The 20,297-nt window shown below is 43.9% G+C and overlaps 1 protein-coding gene across 5 annotated transcripts in view; it reads right to left on the reverse strand.

Moving 5' to 3' along the window:
* NMT2 (N-myristoyltransferase 2) overlaps positions 1 to 20,297 on the reverse strand; it is a 45,093-nt gene that overhangs the window by 19,630 nt on the left and 5,166 nt on the right. For 3 of the 5 annotated variants that reach the window (XM_084858975.1, XM_084858971.1, XM_084858972.1), the window contains exons 2-3: positions 9,829 to 9,964; positions 1,342 to 1,486 (exon numbers count right to left, since the gene is read on the reverse strand). In XM_084858975.1, the coding sequence (XP_084715101.1) occupies positions 1,342 to 1,486; positions 9,829 to 9,964 (281 nt within the window). The remainder of the gene's footprint in view (positions 1 to 1,341; positions 1,487 to 9,828; positions 9,965 to 20,297) is intronic. The other 2 variants (XM_084858974.1, XM_084858976.1) reach the window with 1 other exon arrangement.

Genomic DNA, 20,297 nt, shown 5'->3' on the forward strand with positions numbered 1-20,297 from the left:
CCCGCAACTGCAGCACTATACTGCAGCTGGTGGCATGTGCTCGTGCTATAAACAAACACAAATGCTAACACAGATGTGATCTTTCAAATTCATCCTACTTCTCTCAAAATTGTAACACGATCTATGGGTGTACAGCACTTCATTGCATTATAAACGCAGTGGATACTGCGCTGTACTGATTAACGTGTGCCCACAGAACAGCAATAGTGTTTGGAAAAAACATATCGGCATAGTGGTGCCTCAAACAAAAGGGGTTCCAGGGTAGATCCTCCTGAAGTCATTTATGTATGTATTTTTGAAGCATTTACTAGTATTAAATAATCAAAACACTTCGGGAAAAAGTTCCGTACAAATGGGGTATGCAAAGAAATGTTGCGGTGTGGATTACAGACACTCCCTTCTATTCCCCATCCCAGTTTCTGTTCTTTTCCTCTGGTCAGTCAGTATTGTGTAATTACTGAGCATGGTTAATCCTGAATGGTCGGGGGGGGGGGTCCAGTCCCTCGAGCCCTTTCCTCCCAAAATATTTTTTGTACTTCTGCAAACCTTGGCATTCCCCCAAGCTTGCCAATGCACTCCTCCACCCCCATGTGTGTGGTCCTTTTGGCTACATAAGGACCAGCACTACTACCATTTGATTGCAGGCCTGAATCACATTTTTGACCAGAGTTCCTGAAGTGTCTCACAGGATTCAGAAAAAAAGAAGCTCCATTAAGAACCGTACTATTGAAAAATTAAGGTGGACTCATAAGGAAAGGGAGTGGGGAGAAGAAGAGAAGAACAGGTTGAAAAAACAGACATTTACAAATACTGAACTCAAAAAACAAAGCAAAAACAACAACAGCCAACCAACAAAAAGTAATACTATTCATTAAATAAATAAATATGGCTTTCTTTCTTTCTTTTTTTAGTTAAAGAAAAGTTAGCTGGACTTCAATATATATTTGCATTCCCTTTCATACACATCAGTAATATTTCAATACACAGGGGTCATCTTTAGACCCCCTTCTGGGCTTGTAGGAATGAAGAGAGCCAGGTAAGCGACTGGGAAGAGGGATTTCTTTGTTGTGGCTCCCTCTGGTTTAGGAAACGCTTTCTGCAGGGAGGCACATCCGGCCATCTTGTTTGTGCCAGGCAAAGACCTTTGCATTTCCTCAGACCTCTAAAACTCTGACTGGATTGCTTTTTATGCTGCTGATACACTTGCTGCTTTATTCTGACTGTTTTAAGCTTTTACTGTTTTTTGACCTGCAAGCAACCCTGGAAATGTTTGCATTGAAGGGTGGGATATATATTGACATGCAAACAAATGTTAATATCTAGTCCCAGTTATAGACTTACTAAGTTTGGGTACAGGCTGCGTATCCCAAAACTGGTATTTGCGTTTGGTCGCTTCATCGATGTTCTTTGCTGGGCCCTGGCATGCCGAGAGCAGCTCCATCGCTCTTTGAATATCTTGTAGCTTCTGCATTGGAATGGCTGGATTCTGTACAGAGAGGGACACGGACACACACACACGGACACACACACACGGACACACACACACACACAAACACAGTTACAAGGGAGAATTTGGTTGACTGGAAATGTAGACATGCCCCCACTTGCTTCAACTATATTTCCATGTTTTCAGGTGTATATTTTCACCATTCCATGGCTATTAAAGCTATTCTGTAAAAAAAAATTAGCTATAGCTTCCAGCATTCTCATCCTCCAAGAATCATCTCCCTTAAAAAAAGAGCTTTATTTTGAAAGACAAGATCAGTTAAAGCTACTACTTGTATCTCACTTTTAAAAAAGAGTTTGGTTTATTGAAAATATAATTTCTGACAAAAGAGAGGATAGTTGTCAAAAATATGGCCTGTTGTGTATGTGACTTTCAGGCTGGGTGCTTCCAGACGGAGGGCTCCTGATGCTATCAGTCAAAAGGCGTTGTGCCACTATTCCATCTTTCCCTCCTTAACGGATTTGTTTGTGGAAAGGAAAAAAGAAAGAAGCAGTAGTGAGAAAACATGGGATGGTTGCCAAGTGGACAACATCAGTGTAAGGACCCCTGTGAAATTAAGTGAAAGGGGCTGGGAGATTACACAACAAAAGCCTTGCCTGGGAGCACCCTCCCTCTCTCTCTCTCAGCTCTCCACTTCATGGCTTTTCCAGTTCCAATTTTAATTCCCCTTTCAGACACCTCTGCATTTTTTCCTTTTTACCTCATTCTTCAAGGCTTCCTATCCTAGGCCCTTTGTCAGACCTGCCTTTCTCTATTTCTAGCCAGGCAACCAGAGAGCCTTCTTCCTGCCCTTGCCCCAGGGTGGATAAAAATCAGTGTTCTTGTTTTTTTAAATGGGTTTTAAAGAATTTAAATCAGATTTTTAAAATCATCAATAAAACACTACATTTCTCTCTCTTTTAAAACAACACGGTTACAATCAAATCTCATCACAAACATGCTAAACCTACACTTATCGTCTCATAAAAATGGAGCTGCCTACCAAACGTGGGTGTTCACTTCCGTTTTTCATCTTGTGAAAATGGCTGTCAGGCCTAACTACCAGCTCTTGCTTCTTGAAAGTTCTGAGCTTTCAGTTTCTGTTTCTCTGACTAAAGCCACACATGCACAGAGACAAGCAGTATAAGCTTGTGTTTGCTTTGTGTTTATGTGGTGGTGGATCTGCGCCAAGCAAGACAGGAGAGAAGGACTGGCCCAAGGCATTTTGCTGCCTGAGGCAAAGGACATAATAGTGCCCCACCCGCCTCCATACAGAAGCTGAGTAGAATTAGCAGTTGAATTCGATTTCAATATTGGTTATAGGATAGCATTCCCCATCACCCCCGAGGGTGATGTTTAGTGGTGCAAGGCAAGCCCAGTGGTACCTATAGCTCTGTCCTCCAAGGGAGGGGAATGGCTGGGGACTCAAGAGTAAGACCTGGGGGCTGCCACCGCTTCTTCCCAGCATCTGCTGCCTGAGGCAGTTGCCTCCCTCTGCCTAATGGTTGGGCCAGCCCTGCAGTGAAGTTAGTTAACACAAAGAGCCAATATAGGAAAGGACGATCGGAGGCAGAATAGAAAAGCAACACTGGAATGGACTAGAAAGAAAAAGTGTTATCGTATTTACGATGTAATTCTTATTATTAATGTACTGCCACTGCATCCACAGTTCGACACAGAGAATGAGTATTATGTACTATTTCCTAAATTAATAAAAATCAACTCATCTAAAAACTACACTAAGTATATCTTCCTTGATGTTGTAAAGTGCTCTTACTGAGTTGTCTATTAACACGTTTTAGTGATCAGATTTGCACCACTGCTTAAGAAATAGGTGAACTGTTAGTGGCAAACTTGATTTGAATCAAAGATTTAAATCAGGGTTTTCTCTTGGTGTTTTAAATCAATAAGTCAAATTGCCTTAATTTAATTCAGACCACCGTGCCTTCCCCTGTGTCAGCCTTCCCCAACCTGGTGCCCTCCAGCTGTATTGGGACTACAACTCCCAGTATCCCCTAGATCTCTCCCATCCCCAAGATAGCAGCCATGTGGATGAAGTATGTCTGGTCCAGCACATCCCGGCATATATAGTTCACACTTCCTGGCAGTGATTCCCAGGAGTTCAGGGATATGTTTTCCAGCTGTCGTGCTTATGGGAATTGTTGCCAAAAAAGGTAGTTGTATCTGGAGGACATGCTGGATCATATTCGGCTAGGGATGGCAGAGAATTCCACCACGGATCTCGGGGAGACCGAATGCCAGTGCATTCGGCCCCCCGAAATCTGTGGTGCAACAGCCTGCCCCCCGCCCCCCCCGTGGATCCCCCCCGGGACGAGACTTGACTGGGGCGGATCTTCCGGGTGGCAGCGGCTGCGGCGGTGGCTTCGGCAGCGGCGGCTGGTCTTCTGACCGGCCGCCTCCATTTGCAGGTTTTTGGTTTTTTTTACCTAGTCATTTTAGGCTACGTAAGTTTTTACGTAGCCTAAAACAACTAGGTAAAAAAAAAAAAAAGGCGTACGCAAATGGTGGCGGCTATGGCCGCCACCATTTGCATACGCTTTTTTTTTAACCTAGACGTTTTAGGCTACGTAAAAACTTACGTAGCCTAAAACAACTAGGTTAAAAAAAAAAAAAAGGCGTACGCAAATGTCGGCGGCTATGGCTGCCGCCATTTGCGTTCCTTATTTTGGGCCGTCTTAGTCTACGTAAATAATTACGTAGACTAAGACGGCGAAAATAAGGGGAATGCAAATAGCGTCCACTACGCTATTTGCGTTCCCCTTATTTTTGCCATCTTAGTCTACGTAAATATTTACGTAGATTAAGACGTCAAAAATAAGGAACGCAAATGGCGACGGCCATGGCCGCCGCCATCTGCATACGCGGTTTTGTTTTTTCCCCAGAGCCCTCTTTGGCCGGAAATCCGGCTGCGGACGGCTCTGGCCTGGCTGGGCCTGGCCGGCTGCTCTGCGGAGCCGCCACGGAGCACAGCCGGCCAAGGAGGATTCCGGGGGGGAAGAACGGAGCGCCTCCCCCCCATCCAGGATTCTGGGGGGAGGGACGGAACACCTCCCCCCCACCATCAGCATAATCCGTGAACAGGTAAGTGATTTTCGTACATCCCTACATATTATATGTGAACTGACACTTTGTATGGTGGGATTTGATGTTGGTCCTTTAAAGTGGTTTTGTGTGTATAAGAATTAGGGATGTTGGAGAAATCCACAAGATTCAAATGAGTTTGGATTTCTATGAATCCAACCTGTGGATTCTGCAGTGTGGTTTTTCACTTTGGGGTGGGATTTGTGCTAATTCACATTAGCACAAGTGCACATTAGCGCTAATGTGATTAAACAATACACATTCGTTATTCTGAATTAGCACTAATGCACATTAACTTATACAAATTAGCGGATTTGTGCAAGTGCATATTAGCGCTAATGCATACGTTTGGTAGTGTGAATTAGCACAAGTAGAACAAAATTCTGGTAAAAAAAAAAAAACTGATTCCATCAGTGAGTGGACAATGGGACAAAAGACGCCTGACAACCTGCAAAACTCAGACAGAACATTCCTACAAAGAATACAGCACATGAATTCCGTATTTTACTTGGCGTAGTACCCTTTTTCTGACTGAGCTTGGTACAAGTTGGTTCAGACCATTTTTACATTAAAATTTCTACCAGAGAATGTTCTGAAATCTGAGAGTCTATCTCTCTTTAACCTCATTTTGAATACTTCTGTTTTGAGTCTTCTGCTATTACAGTCTGACTTTTATTTAGGCCCAAAGGGCATCAGGTCATGTACAAAACAGAGAAGTGATAGAGTTTCTGAGCAAGCGGTTTAAAATCAAACAGAGGGGCTGTTCACACAACACGCTAACCGACACTCAGTGGTTGAGTGTGGGTTGTTTTGAACTGTGGGTTGTTTGTTGAACCGTGGGTTAGCATGTTGTCTGAACGCAGCCAGGGTGGCTTGTTAATCATGCAGTGTGGCTTATTTTCTTGAACAAGTCACCTTGAGAACCCATGGTTTGTTTTTGGGTTGTGCAGGGTGGTTAACAAGCCATACTGCATTGTTAACAAGCCACCCTGGCTGCATTCAGACAACATGATAACCCACCCTGTGGAAAACATGCTACATTCAGACAACATGCTAACTCATGGTTCAGCAAACAACCTATGGTTCAAAACAACCCATATTCAACCACTGAATATGGGTTAGCGTGTTGTGTGAACAGCCCCAGAGTATGTCTGCCTCTTAGGGCTGAAAAACGATTTCAGGGTTTTTTAGAGCAGCGCTACATTTGGGGCCTGAGCCCTACGTTGTGCTGATAGGGATAGTGGATTGCTCCAAACCCACCTCAAGACTAGAAAGAGGACTGCTGTAGTCTGTAGTTCCCAAGCCCTTGACTCTGTCTATCTTGGGGTTGGAAAGGAGAGATGAGATGAGATGGAAGGACAAGGAGCCTAGGTTCAATGTGCCATCCTTAGTGATGGGTCAGTGGGTGTGGAGCTGGCTGCCCACCTGACATGCTTGCTTCATCCTCACTGTATAATGGAGCTGGAGCCAAGACCAGAGCCCTTGACTTGGCCAGTTGTGCCGATGCGGATGACATTGCCCTAGCGATGGAGGTGCCCCTGGCCACCAAAATGATGTTTCAGCTCACAGCCTATGAACAGGCTGAGGACAGTGACTCAGCACAGCAAGCAGATATTCAAGCGGATGACAAGCTAGGCATATGGACATATGTATGCCTTGCACTGGATCAGAACACTGGTCCATCTGCTCCAGGACACTCTACTCCAGGGGTGGGGAACCTCCAGCCACAGAGGTTCTCTCCCAAGACCCACCCCCTCTCCCAGCGCTAGCGAAAAGCAGGCTTTCTCTAGCATAAGGAGAGGAAACCTCACTCTTATCTCTGATCGGAGATAAGAGTGTGGTTTCCCAGCAGTAGAGAAAAGGGGTTTCTCTGCGCAGAGAAACTCTTCTATGACACTGGAGGGGCAGGGCTTCAGGGAAAGGGGCAGGGCTTGGGGAGGTCCACCCCTGTGAGGGAGGGTCTGCCCCTGAAGTCATCCAGCCCCTTGGAGGTGAGCTGGAAAGCAATCCAGCCCCCAGTGGCTAAACTGTTCTCTGGCCCTCGTCTATTCTGACTGGCAGTAGCTGTCCAGAGTCTCAAGCAGAGATCTTCTGGAGATCCTGCTGCTTCCTGACCTCCTCCTATGCCAGGAGAATGCTGCTTCCTGACCTCCTCCTATGCCAGGGACTGAAACCTGGACCTTCTGCATGCAGGGCAGGTAGTTTCAGCTGCCCTCCCCTTTACCCTTTGATGTTTGGCACCAAGGCTGAATTTCTAGACACTGAGATGATTTTGCATTGCTCTTACTACCTGCATGATATGGAGAAATTATGGCTCTATCTAGGAATGTATTGCAAGATGGGACCAAGGTTATCTTCTCCCCATCCCCCAGAACACAATTTATAAATTCTACCATGACAGATTACATTTCAAAGACGGGAGGGCAGGAAGACCTCTTCTCTAGCACAGCCAACGTGTCCACAGGCATCGTTCTCTAGGCACCTTAATGGCAACAATGCAGCGCTCATGATGCATCCAAAACATTGTCAGTCCTGAAACAGCCTTTCTACACTTTGCCCACCAATTCCCAGATGTGATGTGAATGCCCACTGCTGGCTGCAGCACTGAACACGTCATGGTTTTTGCTTTGGAGTCAATGTTTACATGAGCTACACAGAGGCAAACAAGTAGAAGTCAATGTGGGAGTCAGAAAGGGAGGGGCGAATGGTTAGGAGTCAGGTGTGTTTCCTGCTTCTTTGTTGGCTCTTTGAAAGACGGTTTTGCACAACTCCCAACCCAGCCCCCCAACACACTCAGCTGAACTGGCCTGAAGCCTGCACTTGCTGAAAGTGCATTTTGTATAGGTAGAACTGAACATGAGACACACAGATAAAAACCATATTAAACAATAATAGCACATCAAGTAGTTCCTAGCTGGGTCACAGCATCCACAGAAGGATATGGATGAGACCTAGGCTCTGTCACAGTCTTCCCAACGTGGTGTCCGCCAGAGGTGCTGGACTACATGGGGGTTGTAGTTTGGAGGGCACCATGTTGAGGAAGGCTGCTCTGTCAGATTTGTCCAAGATTTCAAACTATTTGACCAAGATATCAACCTGATCGGGGCAAATAGTCACCAAGGAAGTGAACTGAGAAACCAGATACCAAACCTAAACTATTTATTTGGAGGTAAGGCACAGAGATTTTGGTGGACCTTACTTCCAAGTAGATAAATGTAGGATCACCGCCCAAGTATAAAACGGAGGCAAGGGAGGAGGCTGAAATATGCCATTTCTTTTAACACCTCAAAAGTTATGAAGGCTGCAACTGTTTATAAAGAGAATAAAAATAACTTTCAGATGGTATATAAAACACACAGGCAGGTTTGACACAAAAAACTGGGCTCAGCCTTTGTGATTAATGGAAAACCTGCAGGCCTTGTCTGTGTGGGTAGGCATGCAAGATACCATTATTACTACAGCACGGTGTGAAGAGGTTTAACAACCCACAGTTGCCATTCTCAAGACATTCATGTGTCAGAAGCCAAGGCACAGAGAGTTGCATAAAGGCAATGAAATGGGCTCACACAGCATCTCAGATCTAAACTCCCCATCACTTCTGCCCCATGGCTTTCACTAGGCATGCTATGACTAAGCTGTGTAGAGCACGCAAGGAAGCAGCAGAACCTCTCCTGCAGGAAGAAGTACTTTTCAAGTTTCACAAGAACAGAGGAAGTTGCCTCACACCAAGTCAGGCCATTGGCCCATCTAGATCAGTATTGTCTACACCAGCCATCCCAAATCTGGTGACCTCCAATGTGTTGGGGAGCAACTCCTATAATTCTATTCAGTGTGGTCTGGCTGTGCTGGCTGGGAATTATGGGAGTTGCTCCCAACACATCTGAAGGGTACCATAAGAACATAAGAGCCGTGCTGGATCAGACCAAGGGTCCACCTAGTCTGTTCTGTTCACACAGTGGCTAAGCAGCTGCCCACGGGAAACCCACAAGCAGAACATGAGTGCAACAGCACCCTCCCACCCATTTTCCCCAGCAACTGGCATATATAGGCATACTGCCTCTGATACTGGAGGTAGCATAAAGCTGTCAGGACTAGTAACCAGTGATAGAATTCTCCTCCAGGAGAAGGCTGGGGAAGCCTGGTCTATGCTGATTGACAGCTACTTTCCAGGGTTTCAGGCAGAAGCTTTTTCCAGCCCTACCTGGAGATGTCAGGGATTGATCAGGGGACCTGTTGCATGCAAAGTAGGTGCTCTACCACCCTGTACATGGACCTGTTAACTGAGAGGGCCTGTCACTAGAATCTGTGGTCAGGCCAATACTACAGCACTCAGCAGTCATGAGCTGTCACACTGACCTGGTTAATTAACCCATGATTTGCTGGGTTGTGTGCCATGTGTGAGCTGCTTCCAATTTAAATATGCAACCTCAGATCGTCCGGATCATAGGCTACTTTGTGACATGTGAGCCCAGACACCATGGGTTATTTGTGAGTTAAACAACCCAAACTTAACCTGCGATTAGTTAAGCCATGATCTGCCTCCGTCACATGCAAACAGGACTTAAGCGACTGGTCTGACATGTTGATGGTAATCTACTCTTTTCTCGTTGGCAGATATTAGAGGCAGGTCAGATTCAAAGCATCAACATTCCTCACGGGCTTGCCATATTGCTACATATTGCCCCCTGCCCACCCCTGAACCAGCTGATGTTGTGATGTTCATGTAACTGGATACATATCCGGCCAAATCAAGAACGTGGCTATTTTACAAACTCAAGATGATTTGTGCTGCAAATACACAAAACCTCCCAACTAACTACAAAAAGCAGATTTATTCTCAAGGCTCCAACTGTAATTAATTCAAATTAAAGCATATTAAACTGCAATCCTATACATGCTGATCTGGAAGTAAGTCTCATTGAATTCAGCAAGACTGACTTCTGAATAGGCATGCATCAAGTTAGACTGTCAGCGGCTTTCATAAAAAGAATGTTTTTAAAGTAGCTTGCAACAATAAACCACATAAAAATAATGATCAACATACTTCCAAGATAATTCTTTGACTACCAGGACAGCAGATTACCTGCCATTTAAACACCGAAAAGACCATTCAACTGCCTTTCCTGTTGGACAGTTACCTTTACCTGCAATTGTGATGGCAGCCCATACTTGACCTAGCATCGCCTGTTACCATTTTTCACACTAAGCTACCAAAGTTAAAACGAAGCCCAGGCTCTCACTTTTGAAGGCTGCTGAATTTTAATCTCCTGGGAGTCAGATGCAGAGTCTGATTTGGTACCTCCGGAGTTTGGCTTTTCCTTTTTTCGCTTCTGTTTCTTTTTCTTCTTTTTGGCTCCCAATTCTCCTCCTGGACTTCTGTAAAGAGATTGAGAAGGGGGGTCGGGAAGAGAAAATTACCTGTTTCTTTAAAAATAATAATACAGAGCAAGCCTTGAAATACATATGAATTAGAACAGAGGTAGGGAATAGCTTTCAGCCCGACGGCCAAATTCAATTTCAGACAAGCTCTCAGGGAACGATCTCCAGTGGTTGTATGTATGTTATGTATTTGGTTGTATATATGTTAGAGTAACCACAGATAAGGACACCAGGGCCTTCCTTGCTCCATATAGATTCCCCCCACCCCTGTCCCCCAGGAGTAACTAACATCAATTGCCCCGTGGAGAAGAAAAAGGAGTGAGGGAGACAGGAGCAGGCTGAGGGAATGTCAGGGCCCGCTCCAGTTGGACTGCCCCCACCAGAATGTAAAAGGCAAAACAGGGCCATTCCGCTGCTGAAACCCCCCCCCCTTTTTTCCCCTCACCATCCCCTTTTCCTTGTGTGTTGTGTCTTTTTAGACTGAAAGCCTGCAGGCAGGGACTGTCTTTTACTGGCTGACTGTAAGCTGGTCCAGGCATGGTTTTGGGGCTGAGGAGTGGCATAAAAATACTTTAAATAAATAAAAAAGCCATCAGAGGTAGAACCTTGTGAAGGCAGCAATGGGGTGCACTGACTGTAAATTGGGTAATGAATTATCACTTCAACTCGGCATATGAAGAGGCTCTTAAGGGTGCAATCCTAGGAATGTTTAGACAGAAAAAAAGCCCTACAACTCCCAGCATTCCCCAGCCAGCCATACATAGGATTGTGCTCTAAATGAACTTTAAAACATGGGGAATCCCAAAATATTCTAGGTATGTGACACAGAACACCTCTCTCTCTTTTGATAGACACCGCGTTGAATTAATAGGTCCGAAAAAAGAAACTATAGGCTGATCACACTACTGACCATAAGTGGCACGCAGGAACAAAATATGTACACTCACTCCATTTATCCCACAATGGATGCTTGTGAACTAAGCCTTGATCATGTTGGATATACTGGCTCTTCTGCCTAAGTCAGACCACGGGAAGGAGTGGGTAAACACAGCTGGTTGAAAACTTACGGTAAATCAGTAATCTCCTGGGAGGCATATGATTTTATTCAATGCAAAAGCCCAAAGATAATACAGGTTTTATGGAACCTTCCCATAAAAGGGCAACAGAAGGGAAGGTTTCAGTATTTTACTACATCCTAAAATAGTTGGCCATCTAATATATCCAAATCAGTTATTTAGGGTGCAATCCTATGCATGTTTAGACAGAAGAAAGTCCTACAACTCCAAGCATTCTGGCTGGGGAATGCTTGGAGTTGTAGGTTTCTCTTCTATCTAAACATGCATAGGATTGTGCCCTTAGCCATGTTAATTAATACAGGCAGCAACAGTCTTCAAGCATTAGGGGGATCTGTAATTTTACTGCTTCTTCGTATCAAGTTTCCCAATCCTTGAAAAACACAAACAAAGACTCAGTAAAAAACATATGACCACAAGATCACTAGTTCATTTCTAATATACTTTAACAATACTCTCTATGGCAGGGCTGCAGAACCTCTTTCAGCCTGAGGGCTAAATTCCATTTTGGAGAAGCTTTTGGGGGCTGCATTCCAGTGATGGGCGGAGCAAAAAGCAAGAAGGATGGGGCCCACCCCACCTCCAGTACCAAAAATACCAGCGTATTTTAGGTTAAAGTTATTACTGCCACTAATTAAGCCTTAGGAGAGGCATTTCATGCCTTTTAGAATGGGGGGGGGGGAAGCCCCAAAGCCAAGAAACCACTAAATGATCAGTCATCAGGGGAAAGGGCATGTGGCTTTCTGGAGAACCCTGGAGGGCTGGACTGGGCCCCTGAGCCCTGACATTCTGCACCCCTGCACTATGGCTAGATGTTGCCGAGGAAATGCTGCCAGCTAGTGTACCAGGTGAGGCAGTGGCTGTTCTGAACCAGTGCCTGGGCACGGTAATGGACTGGATGAGTGCTAATAAACTGAAACTCAATCCAGACAAGACGGAGGTACTGTTAATGGGTGGTTCGTCTGCCCGGCTAGGTGATATTCAACCTGTTCTGGAGGGGGTTGCACTCCCCCTAAAGGATCAGGTTCATAGTTTGGGGGTGCTCTTGGATCCAGAACTGTCACTTGAGGCACAGGTGAACTCAGTGGCACGGAGCACTTTTTATCAGTTTAGGCTGGTATACCAACTACGCCCTTATCTGGACAGAGATCGCCTAGCTACAGTTATCCATGCTCTGATAACTTCTCGTCTGGATTACTGCAATGCGTTATACGTGGGGCTGCCTTTGAAAACGGTCCGGAAACTTCAGCTGGTCCAAAATAGGGCAGCAAGATTGTTAACAGGGACTGGCCTGCGAGCTCATATTACGCCAGTACTTTTCCAGCTGCACTGGCTGCCAGTCCATTTCCGGGCCCAATTCAAAGTGCTGGTGTTAACATTCAAAGCCCTTAACGGCTTGGGGCCAGGTTACCTGAAGGATCGCCTCCTCCCATATGTGCCTGCCCGGACCTTAAGATCATCATCAGCGGCCCTTCTCCGTGAGCCCCTGCCAAAGGAAGTGAGGCGGGTGGCTACTAGGAGGAGGGCTTTTTCTGTTGTGGCACCCCGGCTCTGGAATGAGCTCCCTAGTGAGGTTCGCCTGGCGCCTACATTGTACTCCTTTCGGCGCCAGGTGAAGACCTTTTTATTTTCCCAGGCATTTTAGCTTTCTAAATTTTTATCTTTGCTGTTTTAAATCTGTATTTTAAACTCCTGTACTGCTGCTAGGTTTTATTGTGGTTGTATTGTTATATTGTGGTTTTAATGTTCTATATATTTTAAATTGTTTTATTGTGTGTTGTTTGGTTTTAGTTTTTGTGAACCGCCCAGAGAGCTTCGGCTATTGGGCGGTATAGAAATGAAATAAATAAATAAATAAATAAATAGTGTGGAGCAGATATTTAGCTAGATTGTGGGAAACCCAGGTTCAAATCTCCAGCCAAGTGTTCAAATGGTATGCCCCCTCCCATGCAAGGCACACTGAAAAATAGTTGTACTTGGCAAACATAGCATGCAGCAAACCACTCAGTATGTGATTCGGACTGGTTGTGTGGTGTTTCTAAGACACCAGAGCCAACTGCTGGCCAAGAATCTGTAGGGATGGGCATGGAGACTTCCCATATGAGCAGGCTGAACCAACTGTGCGGGTAGTTCTCACAAATCAGGGTTCCTTCACCACACAGACTTGTGTTTTGGGCAGCCATATTATTTCTCCTCAAGGCCCACTTCTTCAGAAAGTGTTTCTACAGTTTTATTTCACATCATGAGCAAGCAAAACAGCAGTTGACTTTTCCCCTCTGCATGGAGAAAGGGTGTGCTACTAAAATTAAACCATTCTTCATTATATATATGTCAATCTCCAGGATCTTTAGTCCTATTCATTTGCCATCCTCCATGTGGGGTTGTTGTGTGGCGTCTGAAGGGCGGGGGGAGGGTGCTCTACATGTGTAGGTTTTCCACATAGGGTAGCCACTTACGTCTGGCCAAAAAAAGAGGAAATGCATCACCCAAAAAAGAGGACAAAAGACGACAGCAGTTTGCATAACAGTTGCATATGCAATTTTATATGTATAGGTGCAAATTTAGAAATAATAATATAATTTAAACAGAAATGCAGTATATCTCGCCATAGTAGAGAAGACTTGAGTGACTTGTGGGCCTGCTCAGACTTCTGTCCAGGTGCTAAGTGTTGATGAGCAACTTCAAGGCCTCTGCCTGCACTCCCTCCTCATGGTTCTTTGACTTTACACCAGATTTGGATTGGTCAACTCTTCAAATAGAGGACACTTTCCAATAGAAGTCTGTCTTCTGCCAGCTCTCCAGAATAGAGAACTGTCGTCTGTAAAGTAGGACACCTAGCCACCCTATCTTCATGCGATTTAGAACCCCGATAGTAATGGGATGAAGGGACAATGAGTGAATAGGGCCTGTTTATTTCCATTTCCCCCAACAGTGATTGCAGCTCTGTGTCAGGGATTGTATCATCCATACATTAGGCATAGCATGTTGTCAGCACCGTCAATGTTAAATATTTCCTTTCTACGTGTAGCATGCTGAATGCGTACAAAGCCGTGTGTGTATGTATTTCTGTAAAGTGTGTAGCTTTAATCCAAGACGCAGTTCCCACGCCAAAGAAAAGATATACACTTTCCATCACAGGAGCAACGAGCTCATTCCCTTGACCTCACATAAAATGCTGCTGCAACAACATCGACACACACAATTCACGAGTCATCATAGTTCTCTCTCTCTCTCTCTCTCTCTCTCTCTCTCTCCACACACACACACACACACACATTTAAGTTTTAAAGCCAATATATTAATATTTGGGGTGGTGGTGGTGGTTAAAAACCCATATTTAGATCATGTTGCAGCCCAGGGAAAAACATATGCATTCCAAGGATTACTTGTAAAACATGTGAAAACCCATGAGGAATTATCCTGAGCCACTTTAGGTGAAATTCTGGGAGGTGTTCCCTTAATACCACTGAAAATAAACAAAACAAGCCCTGCAGAATTTGGGTAGCAGTATATTCATGCAGTCTGTGTATTTAAAAGTGGAGTTGCATTACATAATCTCCCTCCCCAAAACAACTCCATCAAAAAAACCACAAAACCCCTCATGGAAACAGCTCTACAGAGTGAAACAGAATAGAATGAGACTGTGAGGAAGGAAACGATAAGATTAGTATAGTTGAGTTACATTATATGCACTCTGGCATCCAGCAAAAAAGATAACACATGAAAGATGCTGATACCTGCATCCTCGAGAGCTTTCTATGATATTATTTTCTCCAGCAAGTTTATGCAACCTTCTGCTGCCCACAGCACTATTTTACCACATCAACACAGTATCACAGGACTATTTTTCTGGTCAACAGCGTATAACCCAGTTTTAAAATGTCAACCTAGAGAAAAGTGACTTCATTTACATACTTGCCTCACACCAAAAAGAGACAGTAAAGCACCCCCCCCACCCATTTACAAGAGAAGTAAAGCTATAGATCAAAAGGGACTGTGTGTCAGGAGGGTAAAAGCAGGCTATTCTAAAACACAGCGAGACATTTGACACAATCACATTTTTTAACAGCATGTTAGCTTGCAAATGCTTTGTTGCAGATCAGCGCATACAAAAACTGCTGAGAGAACTGAAAAGCAAAAAATTCAGGTAGATAACAGCACTTATTTATTTATTTATTTATTTATGCATTCCTAGAAGATATCTGTTCCTATTTCTTGAATGTTATGCCAAATATGCTTTCCAATTAGGCTTTAAACATGCCTCTCCCCCCTGCCCCCGCCAACTTATTTAGGTTTTCTACCAGTTTAACTACTATGGTCTCGACAAATCCTGGAAAGTATAGTTTTGGAGAGGATGGAGGATGATGCTGAAAATTTTCGATTAAGAGCTCCTTAGCCCTAAATACAGAACTACATTTCCCAGGGTTCCCTGTAGAAAGCGAATGACTATTAAGCCAGCTTCCATCTCATTTTGAACACACACCCATCTTATCCAAAATGTCCACATTCTTAGACAAGATTAAAAACAGCCAGTAGCCCAGCTATCTGGTTACCTAGAGGTTTTTTTTTTTTATAGGAGCCAAAGAATATAATAAACAAAAACAAAGGCAGCTGTGTTGGCCATAAGAAAAAATCCATATAGTGCAATACCTTTATTAGGCCAGCTCAAAGATAATAAAAAAATGTGCAAGCTTTCAAGATCTCCTGATTCTTCATTGGGCAAGATGACACAAAAAGCAAGTTAGCGGACATGTTAAGACTCTGAGCATGAAGACATTCTGACTACAACATACAGTCTCTGTTTCTCCCTCATATTCTCTCTCCTCCCCACCAGCAACCTGGGTATCTTGAAAGTTTGTGCATTTTTGTGATCTCTTGAGTTGGCCTAATAAAGATATTATACTATATGGATTTAGGAATTTAATGTATTTCCCCATTTTTTTAAATGTCAAAACAGCAGCAGTTCAAAATACACATTGGGCCAGTTCACACAACACAAAAAACCACCGTGGGTTATTTAATCCATAGTGAGGCTGTGGCACGGGCACAGCACATGTGGCCGCATTTGCATATGCAAACCCTACTTGGGGGTTGTCATATCATGCACACCGAAGTGTGGGTCATGAGAGGGTTAAACAACCCTTGCATAACCCCAGAACAGACCATGGGCTATGTGAGGCTTGTTTAACCCTCGCATAACCCATGTTTACCAGGTTTGCATGACCTGACAACCCCTGAGCGAGGGTTACATATGCAACCTGGTGCCTGCAGGTACTGCAGCTCGTTGTGGGTTAAATAACCCATGGCAAGCTATGCCACGTCATCTGAACCAGGTCTATAATTTTGTTGTTAGTGAAGTGGACTTTCTGGAAAATTTTGAATTGGACAATTTTCCAATGCAAATTACATTAATTTGCGTAGGGTCATTTGTATAGGAAAACTTTCAGTTTGTATTGCAAAATTTTCCTGTGCAAGTTAGGTTAGATTGCATGGCGTTATTTCAATAGCATACTTATTTTACCTGTATTTCATAAACAAAACTAAAGAAGTACCCTATAATTTTTGTCCCAATACACCACAAGCATTTGACCTAAAATATTTGAGGAAGAAACTTACAGCATAGTTATTGTAATTGAAATGTTATATGATGTAGAATTGTTTATTGGAATACTTGCAAAAATGTTAAGACAACAGCATGTATGTACTTCCCTTTCATTGTTTAAATTTAGGGGGAGAAAACAAAATTGTTGACACACTTAGTAATTTCAGCAATGCGAAGAGCTGTGTGTGATGTGCTGACAACCACATCTATTTCAACAGAGTTCAACTCTCTTCTACTTAAGGTTGTTGGGCACTGTCACTATTTATTAGTTCCATTTCACACTGAGACATATATGTATTTCATATCTGTATTCTCTCATGTACTTGCTAAAGATAACCTCCTCAAAAGCATTAATTACAACTTTGAAACTGCTAACTGCGCCTAATATTGCACTGCAATTGTCATACATTCATTTTTAGTAATGAATTACGAAACAGAAAATATTCTGTGGAACAATAAAGCACTGGAAACTTTTCCATGGAAACTTTTCTGTACCACATCACTGTTTGTTGCTTTATGACATAAGAGGTATACATCTTCCAGCATTTGACAAAGGGCCGATGATCAATTTCATCACTGTTTTTATTTACTGTGTCCCATTTGTCATTAGTTGTTGCTGGGGATATTTCCTGCCATTACCTTGTTTTCTGAGGATGTGTCAATGTTCAACAAATTTCAGCGACTGCATGATATGATTCATGGCCTGTAATACTACACAGTTAATGGAGCAAGGCACTTTGCTATATACACACTGAAGAAATATGAGAATCAACAGCTAGGATCCAAAGAACTACATAATCAGTTCCATGCATCCTTGGCGGCTTTGGACTTACTGCACAAACACCAGGGATGCATCCAGATGAGGCATTTATTGTGCAATTGCCCTGCTCCAATCACATAATTTTACAGGGATCGAAGATGCCATTTTTAATTTGTAGCCCTCCCATATTTCCCCACTTCCGCCCATATTTTTAAACAGAAAAAAATCTGTTATGTCAGAAAAGAGCTGCACAATGCCATTTGAGTCTTAGCACTAAGAGCTCTCTATCTGGAAGCAACCCAGTTCTATATTCCAGAGAGCAAGTCGCTCTTGAAGCTGGTGGGTATTTCAAAAGCAAGAAACATTGTGGTGGAGCAGGGACGGAAGGGTCTGTGGTCAAAGAAACCATGGTCAAAACTCACCAGGTGTGGAAGTCCTCCTGCTTGCCTAATGTACCCCAGCCATCATATGCTCAATTCTCATCCTTGGGCATGCCTGTATACAAGCTGGGCCTAGAGAATAATGCAGGGGTGTTGGACTTCTTTCATCCTGAGGGCTGAATTCCATTTTGGAGCCGCTCTCGGGGGGTGCATTCCAGTGGTGGTGATGGGGGGGATGACTAAAGGCAAAATGGGCAAGGCTCAAATACCCAAAATCCAAAAAAATGACAACGTATTCTAGCTTAAGGCTCTCACTGCCAGTAGCTAAGCTAGGAGATCCATTTCAACTTTTTAGAATAGGAAAAAATGTACAAAACCAGGAAAAGGGGGTGGGGCCATCTGGGAACTCTGGCGGTTCGGACTGGGACCCCACATGGGCCCGATTTAGCTTGCGGGCCTGAGGTTCAACACCCCTGGTCTAATGGCACACAATAGTGTTACACTGTTAAAGCTAAGACTGCCAAGAAGCCCCATGGAATCTGCACTGAGAATTCAAATCACGGTGGGCAATTTATGGGCCTCCAGATGTTGTTGGATTGCAACCCCCAGCAGCCCTAGTCAGCATAGCCAATGGTCAGGGCTGACGGGAGTCGGAGTCCAACAACACCTGGGGTCCCACACACAGCCCACCCCTGATAGAAATGCAATAAATAAATGTAGATTTTTTTTAATCTGCAAGAATGGCTGGATGTTTAGAACAGGGCAGATAATGTGTTCATAACAACTTCTATTTGAAGTCTATGTAGACATTCACTTCAGCACTGAAATCCTCCATTTCTGCTGATAAATACTGCGTGTGTGTGTGTGTTTGTAGAGAATGGATATTAAGCAACTGCTTTGTCTTCATGCCAGAAAGGAAGAAGGGGCTATATCACATTCCCCTGAAATAAGTAAGGATGCATTAAAGAGTCTGCCTTTTAAAAAGGATACTTTATCCAACCTATTTCTGATCCAGACCACAAACATGATTCTAAGCTACAGAACTTTGCACAGAACTTTGTTGATTATTTCAAGCATCCCAGGGGAAAATAACCAGCAGCAACTTAACTCCAAACAAATGCTGATCAAAAAGCAGACCCATGCAAAGGTGGAGGCACAGCCAGAGGTAATTCCAGTAGGCAACAGCTAGTGTAAAGTCATCATGTCTATACTAACCTCGCAAATAAATACTTTTTTAAACAAGCCCATCAGTACATATATCCAAACTATTTATTTTGTAGTACACTAATGGTCCAGGAGAAGCAAAGTGCAAATATGCTTTATAATTTTACATTCTCTGATTGGTTGCCTGGAAGAAATTTCCCCTTGCCACCGGTGACCAGTCCAGTGACTATTTACAAGCTTGTTCAAAACTACAACGTCTCGCTTCTCTCACTATTGAATTTGGGTCTCTTCATCTGAATTACTACAGCAAAAACCTCATGTCAGTAAGTTCACGAGTACTTCTACACAAAGAATGGCATTATGGGAGAAGTTAAGCCAATACTTAGCTTACAAGAACAAGCTTTATGACAGCGTATTTTAAGAGGGTCTGTAATTCAGTGGTAGAGCACATGTTCTCCACAATTCTCCAGATATCCACTTAAAAGGATTGTAAGCAGAAAAGCAGGAAAGATCTCTGTCTGAATTGGTGAGACCAGACGACAGTGGACTCGATGGACCGAAGTTCTAACTCAGGCCAGTTCAAATAATCAAAATAAGCCACCGTGACTTATTTTGATTGTGCAAACCAGGTAAGTAAAAGGCAGCTTTTTGTGTATGTCGGGGTCCATGGATACAACACTAGGATCCCAAGAGCACCAACTTCTAATGCAAACCCATTATTCAAACAGAATGCAGCTGACTTCTGGTGCTCTTATGCTGAATTGGCACCCACAATTCAAGAAGATTGTAAAGCAGAGCAGATTCTGCAAGGAGCAAAGGTGGCAAAAGCCTTGAAAAGATGCAACTGGACAGCTGGAAAGAACAGGGCAGGTTTTGCTTAACAGAAAGGTAAAAGGAGCGGGACAGAACACAATCATTTTGAAATAGAAATGTGTTGGACCGCAACTCCCATCATTCCCAGTCAGCATGGCTGGGAAAGGCTGCACTACACTGACTGGAAGCAGTCCTGCAGAATTTCAGAGAGGACCTTTTCCTAGCCCTACCTTGTGATCATGTACCGTTGCCTTCCCTTTATTTTTCTGTCAAGCAAAACCTGCCCTGTTCCTTCCACCAGTTGCCGGGGAACATGGGCGGGAGGGTGCTGTTGCACTCCTGTCTTGCTTGTGGGTTTCCCACGGGCAGCTGGTTGGCCACTGTGTAAACAAAATGCTGGATTAGATGGACCTTGGTCTGATCCAGCATGGCTCTTCTTAGTTCTTATGAGATACCAGGGATTGAGTCAGAGACATGGTACATGTAAAGCATGTACTCTCACTGAGTTAGAGTGACACTTCCCCAAATATTAAGAGGA

This window comes from Heloderma suspectum, chromosome 5, assembly GCF_057233095.1.
Source record: "Heloderma suspectum isolate Gila_16-S chromosome 5, 16-S_ref, whole genome shotgun sequence".
NCBI lineage: Eukaryota > Metazoa > Chordata > Lepidosauria > Squamata > Helodermatidae > Heloderma > Heloderma suspectum.